This window comes from Eumetopias jubatus, unplaced genomic scaffold, assembly GCF_037043125.1.
Source record: "Eumetopias jubatus isolate StellerSeaLion01/CBP00866 unplaced genomic scaffold, mEumJub1_p1.0 scaffold_8, whole genome shotgun sequence".
In the NCBI taxonomy this organism is placed as follows: domain Eukaryota; kingdom Metazoa; phylum Chordata; class Mammalia; order Carnivora; family Otariidae; genus Eumetopias; species Eumetopias jubatus.
This window is the reverse complement of record NW_028274814.1, coordinates 43,415,417-43,438,250: the sequence shown is the minus strand read 5'-3', so window position 1 is coordinate 43,438,250 and position 22,834 is coordinate 43,415,417. Positions and strand designations below refer to the sequence as shown.

The window sequence follows — 22,834 nt, the reverse complement described above, 5'->3', positions numbered from 1 at the left end:
TGCTCATTTGTCATATTAGTCTGCATTTTGTTAACTGCTTTTCTCCTCCCTGGTGCGGATGCTCCTAGGGAGAGGCTCTGCCCTACAGTTCGGCACAGGCGCCGTGAGCAGCCCAGAAGAGACTGGTCTCTTCCGACTGTCCCCATCTAGCCTCACCTGAGAATCCTCACAGGCCTCACTGCTGTTTTCAGTTCTGCCATGATTTATTGACCATTTTAAAGGATAACTTGGGGGGGTAAATGCTCAGTCCACAAGCCTATGCTCTGAGAACAGCTGCCCCTTGTTGAAAGGCTGGGCTTCTGAGGTTATTTATGGACTACATGACATGACCCCGCTCCCCGGGCCGTGGCTAATGAACTAGCACGAACCTCTGACTCAAGTTGGGCCAATCAGGATCTCTCTCTAAGGAATCTGAGATTGGGGCCCTGGGATAGTCAGTTGCTGAGCCTAGAACAGTGGGCGGTACGGATGCATAGAGAGCAGAGCCACATGATCCTGCATGAGAACGGCCTCCAGGATCCTTGGTCTTAGGAAACCCGTTTGCAGTGCTTGCTTTTAGGTCCCCAAGATGGCACTGTGTCTAGTTGTTTTTTTCCTTCGGCTTAATTAGTAGCATTCAAGATAAAATCATGATAGTCATAATTAACATTTATTGAACCTTGACCATGTTCCAGACTCAGAGTGCCACATACTGTCTCACGTCGTCCTTCCAACAATGTGATGATGTCCTTTCACACTGAAGAAAGCCGACTGAATCTTAGCGATACTGTCAAGACCACATAGCTAAGAAGTGAAGCCGGGATTTAAAACCGGGGTGATGGTCTACTTTTAAGGACAATAATATACAGCTAAGAGTACAGTTCTGCCTGTGAACCAACCCCCCTGCTGTGGGGCAAGCATTGAGCTAAGTGGTCTAGCTGTTACCCCCACCACCTCCACTGCAGCGATGGGCTTTGATGTTTCTGCTGGCAGAAGCTTTCTGAGAACTTTGAAGGGTATCCCTTTCAAGATGGCAGACCGAGTACCCCCTGCAGATCTCCTCCTCCTGTATCAAATCTATACACATAGGGGCGCCTGGGTGGCTCAGTCAGTTAAACGTCTGCCTTCAGCTCAGGTCATGATCTCGGGGGTCCTGGGATCGAGCCCCGAAAATCATAACCAGCAAAACAGCAAATTGGTACCAGAAAAACTCAAACCCAAGGAAGCTGTTAGAAGAAAAATAAAAAAAAATGAGTGAGAGGCAGAATTCTTTGGAATATCATTTTTCTATTTTTCTATTTTATGTATATACAATCAATCAAGAAAATGAATTATGGGCAAAAAAAAAGCAATCAGAAGGGGACTGTGAATATTTCATAATCTCAAAAATATAAGGTGCTTCATCCACAAAATGAGAATAGGACGTTTTAAGGAGATTTTCACAGTGATAAGAAGATACACCAGAAGGGCAGGTCAGCCATGAGCTCTGCAGCCAGATCCGTGATGGTGCTGGAAAGTAAGTTCTGTTTGGCAGATACACACGTGTCCTTGTGGAGGGAGTATCACACCGAGCAAGCAGCTGGACACAAACTGGGTGATTGGCCTTGCGGAAGGGGTAGGCAACCTACTGAAATAAACTCAAATTTCCTGGACAACATTTTGACTATGTGTGTCCACACTCAACATTCTGTCCCACCAGCTGCCCCTCACAAATGGCAGGACCCTGAACTTAAACCCCAGGTGACAGCATCAGAAAGACGTAGAGTAATACATCGATTCTTTCAAGCCACACCTGGGATATTTCTTCCCATTTCTCCTGGTGCCCCTTGAAGGCTACCTCCCAGACTCCCAAGGTTTGCAGGAACTCCTAGGGGCTGCAGGGTCTTCTTCTGGAAGTTCCCCAGCCTGACTTGGAGGAGAGCCATCTTTCAAACAGAACAATGTGCTATTAGCATAAGAATATACCAGTTTAAACCGTAACATATATTTGTAAAGTAATTTACAGCTTGCAAAACACTTTCCTATGCATTATCTCATCTGCAACTCCGCATTAATTATCTTAAGTAGGTAGGGTTTATTATCCCAGTTTACAAAAGAGGAAATTAAGGCTCCAAGAGGTTGTGACCATTAGTGATTGACAGAAGTGGAAACAGAACTGGGTCCTCTTGCTTAAATGTTAGTTCTCAATATAGTTCCCCATAATGAGGTTTACATTCCTTCACCATTCCCTCTAAGGCAGAAATAGCCTGAGGAGCATTTTCTCCTGAAGCTCTTGTGCATAATCCTACAGGGGGGACTTCAGAGGACCACTCTTACCTGCTCTTACTGCCAAATGTACTTCATATTCTTCAACACTAGTGTCAACTTTCTACTTAGATCATGTTCCCTTATGAACATGGTCTAGACTGGATTTTGGAAAACAAAATAAATTGCCTCGAGTCCAGAAATAAATGCTTCAGCTCATCTCTCTCCTTTGAAACATTCCTGTCCCTTGACTTAAAAAAAAAAAAAAAGCCACTGTTGAAGGTGATTGCTGGGTTGAGGGGGGATGGTGACAGCTATATATGCCAAGAATGACTTCAGTTCCATCCACTTGATACCCAGAGAGAGACAGCCCTGGGCTTCCTGCCTCCACTGCTCTTTGCAGGGCTTGTCTCTGGCTGGGACAGTGCAATCCTTCGGCAGTCCCCTGTGCAAGATGAGGCCTGTCCCCACCTCACTGCCCAGTGCTGCAGATCACGGTCACACCAATGTCTGCCCTCCTCCCGTGAACCCCCTTCCCAGTCTTCACATCTGGTCAATGTGGCTCACTCCACTGCATCATAGTTCCTAAACCCCCTTCAGGCTGCTCTCCACCATCCAGAGAACCCCAGGTCCAAAACGTTTACGGAAGCATGCATTTAGCAATGGGTGTTAGATGTCCAGCCCCAGCATGCCTGACAGCATACCCAGTAATATCTTTTTGAAAATGAGAAACCCAGAGACTTGATGATTCCAGATGGTCCACTTTAAATTCAGGAATATGTGGTTGGAAACATAACTTTTTCAGACCTTATTCATGTTTTCAAACCTTGGTTTTTAGCTTCCTTCTCTGACTCTCTGCTCCCTGGATCTCCTGGGAGCCCTGGCTTCCCAACAAGAACATGTCAAGGGAGAGAACAACTACTTTCTTGGACACAGAGAGCCGCTGGTTAAGGTATGGCCTCAGGCTGCACCTCCTGGAAGCCCCATCCCAAGACTGGCACTTGGGCTGGATTGCAGAGTGAGAGGGGAGAGAGGTGCTTCCTTTCCCCCTGAGCCATCACTGCAGAAATCAGCAGCTCTGATCCCCAGCTAAGCCTGGAGGAGGGTCTCTGACTGGTATGCACTTTCCCAGGAAGAACCAGTACAAGAAATCTGATCATTCAGAGACCACAAACCATTCTGCATCTTAAAGGCACGGTGGAAACCTGGTATAATATCTGCCTCTGAGGGCTGTTGGGGAAACTAATGAGATGACATTTACAAAAGTGCCTGCACCGGTGTTCATGTCGTGGGAATGCTGGTCTCTGCTCCTTTCTCCTGCTCTGCACCATCCATCCTCAAAATCCCCGCCAGTAGATGGGGGTGGTGGGGTGCTTCACAATCCGCTGATGACCCGTGATCTGCCCTCCTGGCATCCCGTTTCTAAAGCAAATAAGAGGTAGTTAGGGAGTAGGAGAGCTCAGCCCAAATTCGTTAACCATCCTTCACTAGGTGAGGAACTCTCCCAAGGACACCAAGGCTGAGGAGGGGCACAGATGGCGCAGCGTGAGCAGGTACAGTGAGCCAGTGGTTCTCAACCTTGGCTGCCTGTTGGAATCACCTGGTGAACACTAAAAAGTACAGATGCCTCTGTCCCAACCCTAGATATTCAACTTCAGTTGGCCTGAGTATCATCCAGAGCAACCACTGAGCCAAAGCTAAAAGATCTTCAAGTGCAAAGTGAGATCAGAACGGCAAGAACATGGGATGGGGGTGTCTCTGTTGAGCAAAGCCCTTCGAGATGACATCTGAGGTTCTCCTGGGCTTCCTTTGGCTTTACCAAGTGGAGTTCTGGCATTCCCACATCCCAAGTTGCTAGGTGGTGTGCCATGTGTCCGTCTGGGTCACTGTCACACACACTCTCCTTATAATATCCTAAAAACAGTGTCACCTTGCAAGTAACTCTGTACAGATCCAGTACTGGCAAAGAGGTTCTGTAGATTTGGGTATTTTCAGGAGATTTTGAAACACACACACACACACACACACACACACACACCCATAGGAATCATCTATAGGTGGATCTGATGTTCAGGAATCTGGGACCCAGAAACCTTAGCATCTGTTCACGTTCCACTTTGCACCTGTGAAAAGGTCTGTGCAAATGGCCCCCTCTGGAGTCACAGTTCCACACTTTCCGGGCCGCCACTCTGAAGGCCACCTTCTTTCTTGAAGGTAAATGAAATCAAAATCGGATGGAAATGCATAGACAAAGAAAACCTGCCAACCACCCTAAACTCTGAGCATTACGAGTTCCTAGTCTAGTTCTTGTTTCCCTGCAGTCAAAGCCACTCCGATCAGCGCATGGCCCCCTGTCTTCCCATCTTCCCGGGCTGGCATCATTTCCCCCATCCAGCACGAGTCAGAGTAGCCAGAGCCCACATCAGGCCTGATGCTCCCGCTCTGCATTTCATTCATTCATCCCCTCACTCATTCATTCTTCCATCAATCCAACCAACGGTCATTCTTTCATTGCACAGCTATAAATTAAGAGCCAGCCTCCATGTTGCAGCCAGAGTGAGTTTTTTTGAAGCCAAAGCCTGACTGGGTCCTCTCCAGGGCTGACCCCAAGTCTTCAGTAGTGCCCCATCACCCTTGGGGTAAAGAGGGAGCCCCCTGTCTTTGGCTCCTGCCTACTCCACACCTCTCTGTACTCATCATCCCAGGCTGCTCTGTGCACCACCTACCCAGGCTTCTTTCAGTTCTTCTGACTGTTGTTCTTCTCACCTTCCCACCTGCTTCCTCACCTGGAACTCCCTTCCCCCTCAGCCCCTCCTGCTTTCACGGATGCTGACAAATCACATCACAGGCCTTCAGAAAGCCTCCCCGCTATCTCCTGGAGTTGTTTAGCTTGGTACTGATGATCTCCCTCCACACTGGCTGATGTCGGAGGAAATTTCTTTTCTATCTCTATTGTAGCCCCTGCTTACCGTTTCTCTTTGGACAAGAGTCTCAGACATCCCTGTGCCCCAGGAAAACACATGAAAAACAACTGGAATCCTTTTCCAAACCCCTCACATTTTTTCCCATTTTAGTAAAAAATCGGACCTTCTCGAATGGCTCTATCCTCGACGGTGCCTCTGTCGAGTGGTCCCTCAAATGACTCGGGAGACTTGCAGCAGACAGACGGTAACTTTATACGGCAGCCCCCAAAAGGAGATGTAAACACTGAAGGGGGCGCTGGGAAGACATATTCCCGATTCGTACAAGAGCCAAAAAGTAAAAGGGGAATGTCAGAGGATTAGAGTGACAAGCTGAGGTCTCTCTGCCAGTAACCCAACCACACTTAACTTGATTTCCTAGACTTGCTAATAGACCACAATCTAAAATATCTTTCTCTCTTATTCCCCCGCCACACACACACACACACATACACACACACACACACACACACGCACACACATACACCCAAGACACAAGAACATGAAATGAACTGAACGTTTCCTTGGTGATCATTTAAATGCTAAGAAAGAGAGAGAAGAGTATGAGGGTGAGTGATGAAAACAACTTTTTCCCATTTTAATCCACAGCCATCGAAAACTCACCGATAGTTAGCAACAGCAACAATGACAACTTCTTAGAAGCAAAAGCTGAATTCTAGAGCAAGGGAATCCCACACCAGAGCTGTGACCAATGCTAGGGGATGGATGCAGGTTTTTTAGGGGGAGGGGTTGCTATCTTTGACTCAAGTGCCACGAGCTGATGGATCTTCAGAAGGAAGGTCCAGGAGAGGGACGGAGGGGAGAAATGTGACAGACACCTCACGAAGCCATCCACCCCCTCGCGTTGTGTTCGCGCCACACCCATGACTCCTCTGGGGAATTGGGTACCTCCCACTGTGTGTGGGGCCACAGGACAGGCAGGCTCATCTTGAGGTGCCCCTCCCAGCACAGGATCCAAGTGGGGCTCTGCTGCTGCTGCTTCTTGACAGATTGGACCCAGGAGCCACCCCCCATTGTATGCAAGCGTGGCATGTAAGGCAGGATCGGGGATGGGATGGCCCTCGGACAGCAAGCCTAACAGCTTCAGGGCACAAGGTGGCCCTGTAGGTCCCAGAAGTCTCAGTTCAGAGCCCGTGCCACGACACCAGGCGTCTCCCTCAGGAGGCTCTCCCTGACCCCGGGAGTTGCTAGAAGTAGACCCGGTCGGTCGTGCTGCTCCACGTGTCTTTCTAATCAGTCCAGCCTACAAGGACTCCTCCTTCCTCCAGATTCTCAAAGCCCCCGTGGTCCCTGCCACTTATGTGCCACTTACCAAACACATCCTGCCCCCCGTCCCCACTCCCACTGGTCTATTTGTCTGCCTCTGCCCCAGACTCCCAGACTGCAAGGTTCTTGAAAGTAGGGCCCGTTCCTTTCACCCCTTGGTGGTCCCCATGGTGCCCAGCATGGTGGCTAAGATGCATCAGGCAAGGCAGGAGGCTCTCTTAAAGTAACACTTTTGTTTAGTGGCTAAGAGAAACATCTAACAAATGTGTTATTTTTTTTTAAAGGCCCCTTATAAATTCCAAAGAAAGTATTACTAAGGATCTGCTGTCTCTTCTATTTCTCCTGGTATCTGGACCAGTTAAAAACAGGATGTGGAAAAAAAAAATGCTGAGGCTCTCACTGAGCAGGAGGGACTCGGAGGACAGACTGGACAGTAGATGGCAGTCTGTCCCTGTGTCAGAAGTGGTCACAGAGGCGGTAGCGATGCGTGGAGGCTACAGGGAGAAGCGGTGAGCTTCACGCAGATGCACCTCCCCCGTCTGAGCGGACTGAAGCCAGGAGCAGGGAGACTTCTGAAAAGCCCACCTGTGAGCACACACCCTTACACCCCTACCAAGCCCCAACACTTGGACAACACGCACCCGCCCCAAACTCTCCCCATGAAGAACCATGGGGAACACACATCCCAGTGAACTCTGAGCATCCACCGCCAGAGCTTTGGTGGAGCTTTGGGAACTCAGGGATGAGAAAGCCACTGCCCTGCAGGAGGGAAGAGTGCTCCTGACCAAGAGGATTCCCAATCATCATTCACACTAAGGAACAACACTCTGGTCAGGAGCCCTGCACTTGATCTTCCATGCTCACACTGCTCCTCCCTGGAGCATAATGATGGAACCCCTGTCTCCCTCACCAGCTCCTGTATCCTCAAGGTCAGGGGTGAGGCATTGACTTGCATCTTTTCCAACATCTAGCACAGGGCCTGATACTTAGCAGCAACCAACACGATGTTTATCAAATAACCTTTACACATGTATTTTCCAAGCGTCTAGAGATGGATTGTCCTAATTCATATGCAGTGACACCCAGCTCACCTGTGACCAAGAGCCCAAATTTGCAGAAGAGCTTGGCACTCTAAGACATGGAGTGGGGAGTCTGTGAGGGGAGCAGGAACAGCCTTTCCCAGTGAGCAGGCAGTGAGCGTCATGACCTCAGCCTTGGGAAAGGCCAAAAGGAGACACGGAGGACACAGCTCTGGACCCTTGTCCAGGTGCATCACCTCTCTGAGCCTGGCTCTTAGCGTTGCACGGTCCGGCCTCACAGCTGATCTGTCGTGCACTCATTCACCGACACATTTCTGTAGCAGACACTGCTCAAGGTGTTGGGGGACACAAAGATGAAAAGTCTAGATCCTTTCTACGCAGAACTCGCATTCTAGTGAAAAGTAGGAATGCAAATAAAACTCAGGCTGCTAAGTGCTATAACCCAGGGAGGCTGGGGAGAGAGGCACGGGCTCTCAGGGGGAATGCAGGGAGGCTTCCCAGAGAAGGTAATGGCGGAGCAAAGATGTGAAGGATGACTTCCATATCCTTGGTGAGGAGGGAGGGGAGGGCATTCTAAAGACAGAACATATCCTCCAGGGCCATCTCAAACTCAAGAACAGATGTATATTTCTGCCACTTGTGACATCTTGTAATGAGAGGACATTTCCCTTTACATTTAAGCCATATCCCCTTATGGATCCAGCCATCCAGATTCTTCTACTAATCCCCAATTCCCACAATAAAGGATGAGGCAGGAAAGACTCCAGGGATCACCAAAGCTAGTAGTCCTCAACTCACTTAACACCTGAACAAAGTGAAACCTGGTGTGGCTCAGGGACCCCTGAAAATTGCACAGTTCATCTCTGCTGGAGTTAAGGGTGGAGTCTGGTCTTCTTGCTCCAAGCTCAGGATCCTTCTGATTGAGCTTACTAAAGTCTGCTACCCACAGACAGTTTTAGCCCATATAAACCTCTCCCTATGCTCCCAACTTCCAATCCAAGATCTGCCACAAATCTGGCAAGCCTGCTTCTTCAGCACTTTATAAACATACACTCATCCATATGTTCAATAACTTATCTGGCATCACATAACTTAATTCCCTCCTCCACCCCCTCCACGTTTCTGCACATAAGTCCTGCAGGCCAGCAGGGATACCTGGAAATCCCAGGCATGGGCCGCAGTGAGGCTTAGGGAGAGGCAGAATCACAGAATATGTGAACTGTCACAACTGGTGGGGTCTTTTGACCTTCTAGCAAGTCCAGCCCACTCCTTTTCCACAAGGGGAAACAGAGGCCCAAGGAAGGAGGGTGATTTGCTCAAGGTCACGCAGCTAGTTTGAGTTCTTTGCCAGAAGAGATGGTGCAATCTATTTCAGGTAGAAGCTAGGTGTCAGGAGAGCTTGGCTCCTTCCCAATTGTGGGACACACTTGATGGCATGCAGGTGATCCCCAGAGCTGCATTCTCCTCCAGGACCCAGTGGAAGCAAGGGACATGCCCTATGAACCACGCAGAGTAGCAGGTCTGCTAGACACAGTATGAAAATAATCTCAGACTACAAACGCGACACATATTCCCTAAGGGATAATTTGGAGCCCGTGGGGGAGGATATTTTTTAATTCTAGGGTCTGAGATCTAGAAACAGAAGGAAGGGGGCCGTACATTGCCAGGACCTGGCTATCATAAATAAATAAATAAATAAATAAATAAATAAATAAATAAATAAATAATAAAAGGGCTATGTCCTCTTATACAGAAAAAAAAAGGACCACCCCATGTGAAAAGGTATTTTGAATAAAATAAACACATATTTTTGAGCACCTACAATCTCACAGGCCTTAGGTTAGTACTCTATAGTTATCTGCACATTGCAAATATCTTTCAGCAACAGAACAAAGTCATTCTCATTAATTGCCTTGAAGATGTAGTGAGAGTGGTGATGGGGAAATCAGCGGAGGGAGAAGGAAGAATAAGAGCCTCCAGTCACAGCCTTCAGAGATGGCAACATGCACCCCCAAGCACCCCTCTCGTTTCCCTACTTCTGGTACTGCTCAGAGAGGGGCATGAGGCAGGCAAGTGCCAGGGCTGGGGATCTCCAACTGCTCTGCATCAAACAGAGCCTGGGGATCCCAGTCCTTAGCAGCAACCTCTCCCCCAAACTTTCAGCAAGAAATCTACATCCACCTTGGCCCTGGTGTAAATGGAGGGAGTTCCCGAGCCTATTAGGGAAGACCATTTTCCAAATTCTTAAGGACCCTCGTGTTCTCCATGCAGATTCTCTTTTACTTTGATTCTGTGCAACCCTTATGGCAGGACTCAAGAATGCTGGGACCTACTACCTCTCGTGGGCGTGTGGATCAAAACCAGATGTCCAGCTCCAATATTATAGAGTTTACAAGGAGGCAATTGTGGCTTAAATGAATACCGCCATTCTGGAAGGGCAGATTCCCTTGTCAACAGAACGGGAAGTGAAGGGGGAGGGCCAATGGGAGCTAAGACAGATCTGACACATGCTTGCCAGCAGGTGGCTAAAAAGCCTCAACATTTGTCTTGCACATGAAAATGAACCTTCCAGTGGAGCAGGTCACCCTGTGGGGTGACAAACTTTGCAAAGGCCTATCAAACAATCTCTCATCTGGATGACCTCACAGAAGGCAGAAAACACAATCTGACTGACAGGTGATGGATGGACTTGGGATGGCCACAGGCTTCAGGATAGAAAGCCAGCACATCAACATCTAGTTATATGACCGTAAACATATCCCTCAATGTCGGGTAACCTCAGTCTTCCCATCTGGAAATGAGATTTTCTGGCCATTGAGATAATGCCATGCAGTATTTGTAATAATGCCTGGTACCCAGTAAGTACTCAAATATTAACTATCATCAGCATCATTATCTTCATCAATCATCTTAAAGGTGGGTACTTGTCTTAGTCAGAAACACTGACACTAAAAGGCACTCGTGTAGAAACTGGATGATTAGCATCAGGCCTAACCGAAAGCCAAACCCAACCCCTCTCAACTCTGTATGCACTGTGCAGGGTAAGCCAACTTCACGAGCATTCTTGGCCAAAACAAAACACTATGGCAAATTCTTTGCATGCCTTTCTGCCTTTGACTAAGCCATTCCCCAAAGATAAAAAGCGGGAGTTCATTTAGGGTGTGCCAAGATGCACTCTAAGCAAGGCACGGATTGTGTAGGAGGATGGGGCCACTGTAGAATCCCAGGATGGTGGAACTGGAATGGGACTTGGAGATCTTCTAAATCAAGCTCCTCATTTACAGATGGGTAAATCAAGGCCTAGCGAGAACGCCAAGAGGCACATAACAACAGCTGGTTAGTGACAGAGCTCAGTCTCAAGAGTGATCCCCTCCCTCCAAGTCAGCAGGCTCTCTGCTGCCTTGTGCTGCCTGCCATTACCTCACTGGACTGAGATCTTTTGAGATCAGTAAGCTACTGTTTACTCCTACAGCTCTGGCCTTAAATGAATGGGAACCTTAAGATTTTCAAAAATCCCTGACTGAACAAATCCATAAAAGATCTGGGTCTTTTCTAAAAATGCTGTCAAAAAAGTGAGCAATCACAACAGACCACACCAAATTTCACTTCAGTATCTGTTCTTTCCCCAGCTAAATCACACTTATCCTCAGAGGTTTGTCCTATGAGAATGCCGAGAGCCATAGCCAGCCTCTGGCAGTTCCCAGTTAAGACTGCTTAAGAAGAACCACGGCATAGATGAGGACATGAAACAGCCAACGCATTCTGATTATCCAGGGATGCATGCACTCTCTAGCTCCTTGGCTTTTTTAGGTAGAATGAAAGGCTGAGTTAAAGAAAACTATGAACAACAAAAAATGCTTTAAAGATCCTGGGCTATCTACATGGGTTTTCACACATTCTAAAGTGAGTTCTCTGTAAGGTTTACCTTTGCCCAGCCTTGATCTTAATAGAAATCTGTCCAGGCAAGAGCAAGATACCATCTATGCTGGCCTCATTCTTCTTAAAAGTTCACACATCTTTATATACGAATGATCTGAAAGAAGCTGCTACCAACTTTTCCCACAAGCTGGCCCTTCTGCAAGAAGCAATACGATGATTGTCTAATCTGAGCCAGGCAGCCATATACCTCCCACCCGTGACATAAGCTCTGCAAATGCCTCCTGCCCACCCAGGGCCACTCCAGAGCTCTCGTGTCCCCCAGCATGCACACACATATCCCGTGCTCCTCTCTCGCTCTGCACACGTCTGGCCATGCACAAAGTATATCCACAGACCTTATCAGCAGCACCACACGGGGCTTACGCTTGTCTCCAGCAGATTTGGTCCCTCTCCAACGGCCTCGATTTTAAATACAACTAAACCTAAAACCCTAGCAACAGTCATTAGTTCAACACCTCCACCACCAGAAACTGCCTGCCTCATTAAAGAGTGAAACAGCAGCTGGTAAGGTCTCCAGGCAGGGTGGTGGGTTTTAAAGATCTTCTGTGTCGGCCTGACTCCCCTCTCTCCCTTCAGCCAACTTGCGGATTTATATTCCCTCCGGTTGGGGCCAGAGCACTGGAACTGCTCAGGAAAAGGTCTGGAGACGCCTGGAGCAGAAGCCGCCGCTCCGTTAGTCGTCTTGAATGGAGGGGAAGTGGAGAGGCCTGAACATCTGATCCATCTGGGAGTGGAATTGCAGGGATGGGAAATGTTATGTAATTAAACTCCGCTGGCCTGTCCCGCCTGGGGAATGTGAGACCCACCAGCAGTGACCTCTTCCAATCAACTTAATTGGCCCAATCTCGCCAAGAAAAGCAACAGAATTGGTTTAGTGCCTCATGGAAATAGCTTAGCTCCTGACTATTTATGGCCACTGAACTCAAGGATGGGAGTCTGACTCTGAGCCAGGAGTTGACAGCGCGTGCTGACTGCTGGGAGGACTTGGAGGCTTCAGTGGATTCCCGTGCCTCTCTGGGCCTCCATTTCTGTCTCTGGGGGAAGGCGCTGGAACAACGTGCTGTGTTGGGCGCATGGCACTCCGCAAACCCAAAGCCTCTAACCAGGCAGGCTCTTGCCTCCAAGGACCCACGATCTAGAGAAAAACAGACCTTCACAGCAACCCAGGATGGCTGGACTTTTCTTCTCTTTTATTCAAATATGCCAAGGACCGTCACCATTTCCTCTGTTTCCTAAGTCACATTTCTTTTAGTGTCGTGGTCTACATAGCTCATGTCAAGGAACAGGCAAATGTTCTCTGATAATTAAGAACCTTGATTTGGGGGTCACCTTTCTTTGGAATAGTTCAAGGACTTTTTATGAATACAGATTCCCATCAACTGCCATCTAGGCTAGGTTGCCTTCGTTTATTGGGTGAGTAAACTGAAGCAGTTATAGAAGTTCTTTTTGCACAGTGTGTGAACAGTAGACATGCAGTGGGTGTTAAGACTATTTTGCCAACTTGGGAAGGGGTACAGATCCCATTTTTACTGTGGTTCACAGACATGATAGCTCCTGTATTCAACAAGACTTCATCTCTGAGTAAAACTTTGTATTCCTAAGCACACAAAGCTTTGGGGAAAAAGAAGAGTGAACTTTTCTCCTCATTGAGTCATTACTGAGATTCGGACATTCTCCCAAAGTCACACTGCCCCAGAGGGGCACAGCTGAACTAGAATCAAGGCATTCCCACCATCTTCAGAAATATGTGCTACCGGATCTGCTGACCAATGGTCCAAGCCTTTATCAACTTTCTCTTACGTGGATGAATTTCACCTAAAAATGAGGTGGGACCTCAAAATGACACAGCTCCGATGTCATAAAATTAAAAATGTTAGGACTCAAATAAAGTCTCCCCAATGATGTGCCCTCGCATGATTAGAACCTAATAAACGAGGTTCCCTATCACCTGGTCCAGGTAAGCAGGTATGTGCAGCCAAAAGCACACCCTCCTCCTGCACTGATGCAGTTACCTCACTAGCTGTCTTAAGGTAAGAACACCACCAACTTCACCTTTCCTTCATTCCCCAGATGCTCCCGGAAGCCTATAGCTCTTGTTCTATGTATACCTTTTATACTTTAAATACACATCTGATCATCCAGGACAATTTTCATCTTTCCTCAGGCACATAGAATTCCTGCAAAAATATACGCCCTACCCCCTCACGAGGGCCAGAACATATATGCCTCCTACCCTCAGGCTAGCTTTCTCTAACTTAACCTCAGCCTCACAGTGTGCGCATGCGTGCGTGTGCTTAGCACATACATGCACACCGGGTTAGCTGTATGCTCACAGCCCAGAAAACATCAAAGGTGAGCAAACACTCCCAACCCACATCCTCCCTGATACCAGCTTCTCCCTCACCAGCTCCACATATCAAGTCTCATTCCTGCTAGTGAGTCCTGCACATTCCCAGAAACTCAATTCTCCAATGTATCAGGACCTGCATTCTGATCTGAATTGCAGCACCCACCCCGAATTGCCAGCTCACACCCCCTACAAGAGACAGTAACACCCTTCAGCCGCCTCCCCAACACACAAAACCATACATCACTCCTCTCTTTATGTCCCCTTTTTACATAACCACAGATACATTTCAAGTCAGCTTCCCTTTGGTCCCCAAAATCCATAAACATCTCTAGAAACTGAATTATAGTTCTTGAAGAAGCCTCAACTAGCATCCAGCTCTCTTCGTTCCTCTTGGCAAAACTGCAGCAATCAGCTGAGTCCAAGAAGGAATTTTTCCAGGGCACTGTGCCATGCCCCAGTACCCAGCAATGGACTCAGCATCCCGTAGGCATTCCATAAATTTTAATTAATAATCCATATTAACTGGTGACAATGGATTCGTTTATTAAATAAGCAACCCATCATCCAACATAATATAACATGCGTCTCTGCCACCAGGTGTGCAAAATGTATTCCTCCACTAGCTCCAATCTTGAGTAGACATTCTCCGAGATCCTCACCTAGTGCCAATGCACGGGACTTTTCCCCTTAAAGGTACACCCCTCATTCTAAGCCTTCTCCAATTCCTTCCTCTCTGAGGAGGTAGGGAGGGGGAGAAGGCATAAACCAACCCAGCATCCTTCTTTGCAAATGCCTTGTTTCTCCATAATGAGTGTCTGAGCCCACTTTCCTATCCCCTGCATACCCCAATGCCATCCTAGCCAAATTTCCCAATTCACACTCTTAAAGTTCACACTTTGCTCTCCACAGATAGTCCTCCCGCCCCACATATCCCTTTGGTAATCCTCAGGAGCCCGACCTTCCAGACACAGTCCACCTTTCACTCCTACACACAGCCACCCTCCCACGCCACGCCCACTCCATGTATCTGTGCAGGCATGCACAAGCCATCTGTCTTCAACACACTGTACCTCTCCTCCTGCTCAAACACCCTTCACAGGCACAGATTTCTCATTAGCTACACCTATGTTCCCACATGCTCTCATCTCCTGCCAGTCACACATATGCCCATCCAACAGACTCCTCAGAAACAAGCACCTCCACTGCACACAGAGCAGGGTGGAGCTCCAGCTCTCTGGCCACCCACAATACACACCCTGGTTCGGAGACTTTCCAGAAACCTCCTTCCCTGACCACATAGAGTACCCAAGGGGCTTGGATCTCCCTCCACAGGAAAGCAGACCCCATTCACACAGAACTGGATCCTCTACTTCCACCTTCAATCCAGTCCTTACAACGCAAAATCTCACACTCTCCTTGCTGCAGGCCCACAGACTCCCTATTTTCCTCCAACATTGTTCACAGAGCCTTTCTTTTCATCTCCCCCCAACTCCCAACACCATACCCAGGTCTAAGTGTCTGAGCCCAAGGCAGAGGCGGTTGGATTTTGTCCCCTGAATTCTACCCCTCAACTTTCTTTGTGCAACATGTAAGGAAGGAATTGGGGGCTGGACGGGGCAAGCTGAATATGCTGGAGAATTTCTGAGTGTAGGAAAACAGAACAGATTGCAAAGTTCCCTCTATGTTACAACTTTCTCCCCTCCTGACATTTAGGGCAGAGGGCTTAGATATTTTTCTTGTTCTCTGTTCTGGAGGGTGGGAGAGGGCATCTCTTTATGGAAAAAGCAAGTCGTCCAGCATATTCTCCAATCGGTGAGTTACAAACAAGAGGATCCAGGAGGGACACCCACCTCCGTTTAGGCCACCGCTCCCAGCTCCCGCCCTCATCTCTTCTCACACCTAAACAAGTCCCTCGAGCGCGGTGTCCCAGCTCTCCTGCTCTGAGCCCGGCGCTCAGGCTGCTTCTAGGCTGCGCCTCCCCTCTGACTCTGAACCTGCTACCCGCCGCCAGAGGTCGGAAGGAGGCGGTCTAGGTCGGTGTTCTCCTCCACCTGGAGTGCCCCCAGACACAGGGGTGGGGAGAGGGTACTCCTTACCAGTTGGCAGACCCCACCCGGTTCGGCGCGAGGGTCTCAGCGCCATGCATTTGAAGCGCAACTGAGGTACACAGCAGCCAAACTCACCCCCCCACCCCCGGCAAAACAGCAGGGCCTCCTCTCCAGGCACCCACTTGTGCCCGAAAGCAACAAACAGAGTCCCCTCCCCCACCCTAACCCCTCCTTTCCCGGACCTTCAACTCCCAAGCGTCCCAGATTTCATCTGGAGTGTGAGCAGCGCTTTGGGGCAATGGGGTAATTTGGCCCACTCAGGGTCTTTCTGACCCCAACCTAGCTCTGCCGGTCCCTGGTCTTCCAGCCTTTCCACACCTCTGCCTCAAATTCCTAGAGCTGGCGTGGAGAAGCCGCGAGGAATTCCCCAGGGACTGCAGGGCCAGAGTGCCTGCCGCTCCCCCGCGGGGTCCCAGATGCGCGCGCTGCGCGCGGAGCTCCAACATCTGCTCAGAGACCCAGGGTGGGGTAGCCGCGGAGTGGGCGCTGGCCACCACAAGCCCGGGGTGCGTGGCCGTTGCCGAAAAAAGCTTTCCGAAGAGGCAGGGTACTCCAGGACAGGTACGCCGCGCAAGGCGAGGAGTTGCAACTCCCCAAACTGGGAAGCCAGCGTCCAGGTCCGCAGCTCCGAGTCCCCTCCCCCGTCCCACTCCCAGACCCGGGGAGGGGGACGCGTGCGGGGAACCCCGCGCTGTGGGGAGCCAGGCGCCGAGCGCGTGCCGGGGAACAGCCGCGGCACGCTCCCGTCTTCCCCGCGCGGGATCTGTCTGCCACCCCCTTTTGTTACAGGATGCGCGGGGAGCCCTCTCTTGCAGAAGCAGACGCGTGTGTTGGTTGGGGGTTGGGGGGCGGTTCTGCTGAATCCCTTTTCTGCCCTTCCGTCGTCCCTATTTCCCCTCGCCTCCACCCCCATTTCCAATCCAGGTCCCTTAAACCTGATCACTTTCCCAGATATTGGGCGGTTTCTCGGGTAGCCGAGGGACGGAAGAAGAGGTGGGGAGGAGTGTCCGTGTGTGTGTGTTTGTGGTGGGGAGGGAGTGGCTGCGGTAGCGCCTCGGCCTGGGCAGATCCCAGCGCAAACTTCAGGGAAGGCACAAGCCCGGGAAAGTGAGTGAGCGCGGCGCGACGGGGGTGGGGGCGGGGTGCAGAGTTGGGGACCCCGCGCTAGTCCACAGGAAAATCTCCCCACTCAGCCCCCCACCCTGGAGCCTGCCCACCCAACGTGCCCGCCTCCCCTTACCGTGGCAGAAGTAACCATGGCATCCGTGTGACTGTTTCCAGGGACGTCGACATGAAGAGAAAGGTGGACGCGAGCTCGGTCATTCAAAGTCTCCCCCACCCCGCCGCCGCCACTACCCAGCAGGGGAAAAAAAAGAGAAGAAGAAAGAAAGAAAGGAAAGGCAAGAAAGTAGTTGTGCCGGGCTCTCTCGCGGGGCCGCGCGCGGAGCTGCTCGGTAGGGAGAGGAGCCTTTAACTCTGAGTCCCGTGAACATAATCTGCGCGGTTATAACCAGCCAACCCGGCCAGATGGCTCCGCGCTCAGCGCCTTAACCCCTTCCGCGCCGCGCCGCCCGCCCCCGCGCCCGGCCGCAGCGCGTCTCGCCAGCCCGCGTCCCTGCACCCCTGCGGCTTGAGGCTGGGGGGGGGGGCAGTGGGGCGACGGGGTCATTTCTCCTATTCTGTTTTAAAGAAAAACATCAAAAACTTCCAAATTAATAATATACTTCAGTATCCCCCTTTTAGAGATCCAGGAAAAAAACGAAATATTCACCTTTTCACTACATTTTACATGTTCATGTTTTTAGCCTGTCTTATTTGTTCTTTTTCTTGAAAAATTTCTTTTTGGTCTTCTTTTTCTTTTTTTTTATTTAATATTTTCCTCTCTAGGCATAAGGGCCTTTCTTGCCCCTTCCCCCTGGCGGCTTTGGTCTAATGTGCAAACTCCTCCTCCAAACCTTAGACCTTTCCAGCTCTAGATCTCTCCCCACCTCCTATCAAGCCCACCCGTCACTCCTTCCCCCACCCCACAACACGAACACGCCCAAGGACAATCGCTCCCCAGCGAACTCGCTGCTCTCAGGGACCAGTACCCAGGACGCTGCGCAGGCGGTCAAGGACAGCAAGTCAGAGAGGTAGGGGGGCGGGGGTCAGGGGGACCAAGGAAGGGGCGGCCCTGTGTGTGTGTGTGTGTGTGTGTGTGTGTGTGTTGCGTGAGAGTGAACGCGAACGTGGAAGGGAGAGAGGGAAGGATCGGAGACTCCCATTTGACCCAGACACCGACTTCTAAGCCCCTTCCTTCCAAACTAGGATGGGGCCCTGCAGCTGAGCACCCATCCAGCCCCCACCAGTCTGCACGCGGGGACCGCGCGGGGAAGCAGAAAAGGCAAGCCACAAACAAACCTCTTAGTAGCGCTCCGAAAGTAGTGACGCTCACTCCCCCACCCGTAGATTATTCGAGGAAGGGATGGGAGGGAGGGGGCAAAATCTCTTATTTCGCGATAATTTTAGCTGCCCATTAGACCCCACTTGTTCTGAGATCGTTCTCTCTAAATTTACCGAGTTAAGTCATCTTTCTTTCGTCCATTTGCTATCGAGAGAAATGGCGCGGGGCGGGGGTGGGGGATGGGGGGTGTCGCTTAGGGGTCAAGGAGAAATGTGGAGCCTCTCAGCGGAGTTTTGCACCCCTGACCCCCTCCGGGGCAGCTCTCCCGGCAGTGGCGTGGCAGATTCCATCTCCGCGCCCCCCACGACTTCCTCCCTGTAGCCTCTGTCACCCTTCGCCCCATCTCTCGCCAGGACCTTTTGACTCACGCTCTATTGGGGGAGGGAGGCAAGTAAGTATCGAGTCTCCTCCCTGCCCTGCCACTCCAGGTGTCTAAGAAGCAACCCGCTCTGTGTTTCAGCCGGGGTCCAGGTTCAAAAAATCCAAATCTCTTTGACTTGTTTGAGAATTTGGTCAAACACGGAGAAGCATCAGCACTGTGCCTACCAGATCAGGCCAAGGGGATGCAGAGAGAGGCTGCGGGGTCTGAGCGGAGGTAGGAAGGGATAGGGAGTCTGGGGGCTGAGTACTAGATAGATTGTACCTGCCTCATCATTATCCCGGCAGATGGAGGCTGCCACATCGAAAATGGCCAGAAGCTCCCACTGAGGCCCAGGGACGGCGCTCCCGCAGTCCCTGGGAAGAGTGGGGTCCTCCTTCAGTGCCTCCCTCGTGCCAAAATGTCGAGGTCCTCCTCCGGACCAGATTAAGCTGCCGGGTTGTTCCCTCCACTTGGCACACAGCACCATGAAGGTTTGGATTGGGCGTGATCTGCTGGGTTCTGGTTTTCTCCCTCTGCTCTGGCCCGCCTCCTTGCCCTCCCCCACTTGCAGCACTTCATCCCCGCCTCCACTGTCAAAGGAGGGATTCGGGCCCAGTGACAGCTCCACTGGTCAAGGTCTAGGGGCTCTTTTCTGGAGCTCCAGGTCCACCGGTAACCCGAGGGTTGCAGGGAAAAAGGTGGTTGGCTCCTGCTGCAGTGAGGAAGGGGTTAAGAACATGTGCGGGCCGATCCGCCGGCAGCTCCTTGGTCACTGGCAGTCTGGAGGGAGGAGGGGAAGGGAGGGGGCAAACTTAAATTTGAAAAATCAGAAGGAAAAAAAAGAAGAAAAGGCTGCAGTGAGTTTAAGACCCGATTTGTTCTGCAGATGCCGTGCTCGGACTGGCCGCCACAGTTTGCCAGGACCTAGGCAATCACAGGAAGAGTTTGTATTGTTTTCCAACTCGGGGCGGGGGTGGGGGTGGGGGGGGTTGTCCTGCGCTGGTGGGTCTGTCTTTGCGTGCAATCAACAGGCCTTGTAATATGAGAGGTGACACCTTAATCTTGCCAAATATGTGTGGTGCCTTTGGGGGGGCGGGGAGCGGAGGGAGGGGCTGAGGGTAGGAGAGAGGAAGAGAGAGAGAACCATACAGAAACAGAGGGTAAAAGATGCATTTTCCTCACTTTCTAAACGGAGAGCTACTGGTCCTTTCCTTTGTGAAAGACCTTTTTCAGACAATCTCCCCTCAGCAAGCAAGCTGCCTTTTCCTTCACTATTTTCCTTTCTACTTTGGAGCAAAAGATTCTCTTCTCCTCTCTAAAGAAGACTAGGGACAGATGCCCACGTCTCTCTCTTGACTTCCAAGAGAGTAGAAAGGTGATAAAAGAAGAAGGTGGCCAGAAAAAGGAGTAGAAAACGTATATATATTTTTAAAAGAGTAAAAGATTATTGCATATAATGTAATTCATTTTGGAACTGCAGAGCATTGGGACTTCTAAGCAAATCCGTTTTTCTAAATAGAGGAAGATCTTAATGGTATAGGAAGTAAGCTGATGAGTTCATGCCCCACAGACAGTGCTGGGTGTGGAAGTCCATCCAGGACTAGGTCTTTTCTGATTCGCCATGTAATCGCTTCTCTCCAAGTTGACTCCTCAGTTGTGGCCTTGGCCGTCCATCTGCTGACTGTATTTTTAGGTTGCTAAACTTTCTTTTTCTCCCTGCTGCATCTGAGTGTAAGGCCCTGACTCCTGAAAGTTGTTTGTGAGGGCAGGAATTAGATCCAGTGATTGAAAGCCCCCTTTCAAAATCTCTCCTAAAGCAGATTTCTAGAGCATGCCTTCTGCCCACCCTTATCTTTTGCAATAGCACCACTCTGTGGTTGAAACACTGAATAGAAACAAAATGGAAATGTTGGAATGAATTATGCCCTTACCTTGTGAAAAACAGTATTGATCTACTGGATGTTCCAGTTAAATGGACTGTGTATTGCTGGGGGTGGGGGGGCAGTTGCTCAGCATGTGCCAAAGGAAGAGGTCTTGTGCAGTAGGCTGCATGTGGTTAATTCATTATGACATGGTGACCCAGGAAATGAGAGAATTGGGCCTAATGGCCTCCGAGGGCCCTTTCCTCCATGACCACACGTGGCAAAGACAAGCTCGGTTCTTTTCCCCAGCACTGCAGAGCTAGCCTTGAATGTTTGTCCTCTACCATTGTTGGTTTTTTTTTCCTGCCTTAGATTGCTAAGCTATATTCCATACCTTAGCTGATCTTAAAGTGTTTGCAAGTTGCCTCTTCGGCTGCTGGAGGGCACTGTGGAGAGGTTTGCAGAAAGCTTACACCTACTTCCTTCTGCTCTGCTCCATCCACCCCCACCCCCACTCAGTTAGACAGCTGCTTGGGCTCCTGGAGCCCGAAAGTCTATGTTTCTGAAACAATTAAAGTGCCTGCGAAAGGTGTTTGCATAGGGACTGGGAATTTAAGGGCCCAGGAAGGCTGTGTGTTACCTTGGCTCCTGGCACTCAAAAGATTCCTGGCTGCCCATCCATTATTACACACATTGTAACTACCACATTATTAACCAACAGCCACATGAGCTGTCCTGCCAATTAGCCACTCCACCAAACGCCCTGAAGAGACATGGGAGCCATTCTTCTTCTCCTCCTTCTTTTTCTTCTTCTCCTTCTTCTTCTCCTTCTTCTTCTTCTTCTTCTTCTTCTTCTTCTTCTTCTTCTTCTTCTTCTTCTTCTTCTTCTTCTTCTTCTTCTTCTTTTTCAAAGTGGGTACAGATGTCTGCAGAAACTGAGTGACTTTATGTTTACTCAGCGAGCCCAGGTCTTCCCTAAAATGTTCATCATCTTGAGAAAGCCCAGTTTTGCTGCTATCAACATCGATCTCTAAATAGAACAATGAGACGGATCAAATTCTATCAGCTTCCGTGTCCCTGCCCCACATTTAGTAGTTAAGAAAACTGAGGCTCTGGCTTCTCCATGAATTTCACCAGGGAAACAACAACAACAAAAACAACAACAACAACAACAACAACAAACCATAGTAACAGATCAGGAAGTAGAACTCATTGAAAGAGTGGATCTTGGAATTGTACAAACCTGGGTTCCATGCTCCCTCCTTCACTGGTTGCTGTGTGTTTTTGACAGGTTCCTGAACTTCTCAGAAGCTGTCTGTCATTGGCAGAAACAATGCCAACCTCATAGGAGTATTATGGAGACCACATGAACTAATTGATTTAGAACACCCAGCATAGTGCCAGGCACAATGGAAGCACCAACTCCCAATCTGATAGTTCTTCTATCAAAACATGGCCAACCACGCTGGTAGGGGATCTCAGCTTCACTCTGGAATGTCCTCTTTGTTTCTTGAAAGCCGTCTTGAAATATTTCTTCAATGTAGCTTCAGGGTTATATATTTTTCCTTTGGACAAAGACAGGAAGAAATTAGCAGACTGAAGTGGTGGACGTATTTAGAATTTATATAGTTTCAGAACTCGGACCTCAGAGAGCAATCCATAGTAGAAGGATTTCAGAATCTCATCTTAGTCATTCTTTGTCTCTAAGGAAGAACTGCCTCATCATGTAGGAGGAAATTCCACCATGTCCTTCAACTTGTAACAGATTGCCGGGTATATTATTGGTTTGTTATTGCTAATTATGTTCTACGGCTTACATTGAACAGTATGATGAATTACGTTGAATAACAATGGATCAACTCATTTTGTGAAATAGCATACATATTCATAATTATGTTTCAAGAAATTACCCATAATGATAGAAGGAAGGTATGTATTCCTACCACACAGGTGGATATAGAAATCATAATAAAGTCTCCTATTTCACCAGTCATGACATGAATTCCTCACCACCCTATAAATTAGCTTTATGCTGTACCTAACTCCACTCATTAAAAAAAATGACATTAAGGTTTCCTAGGTAACTAATGCGCTTCCAAAGGGAATAGGCTGCAGGAGACAAAAGAGGCCAGGGAAAGGATGAGAGTGGGGAAGTGAAGAAAAGGCAAAAACAAAAAAACAAACAAAAAAAAACACATTAGCTTAGACGCTTGTGACATAAACAAAATATTTCATGGGGAAGAACTCATAAAGTTTTATTG

General features: G+C 49.4%; 1 protein-coding gene across 1 annotated transcript in view; it reads right to left on the bottom strand.

Moving 5' to 3' along the window:
- NTF3 (neurotrophin 3) overlaps positions 1–17,400 on the bottom strand; it is a 67,508-nt gene extending 50,108 nt beyond the window's left edge. The window contains exon 1 of the mRNA XM_028121242.2: positions 17,148–17,400. Coding sequence (XP_027977043.2) covers positions 17,148–17,165 — 18 coding nt within the window. The 5' untranslated portion in view covers positions 17,166–17,400. The remainder of the gene's footprint in view (positions 1–17,147) is intronic.
- Positions 17,401–22,834: the final 5,434 nt, after the last annotated feature.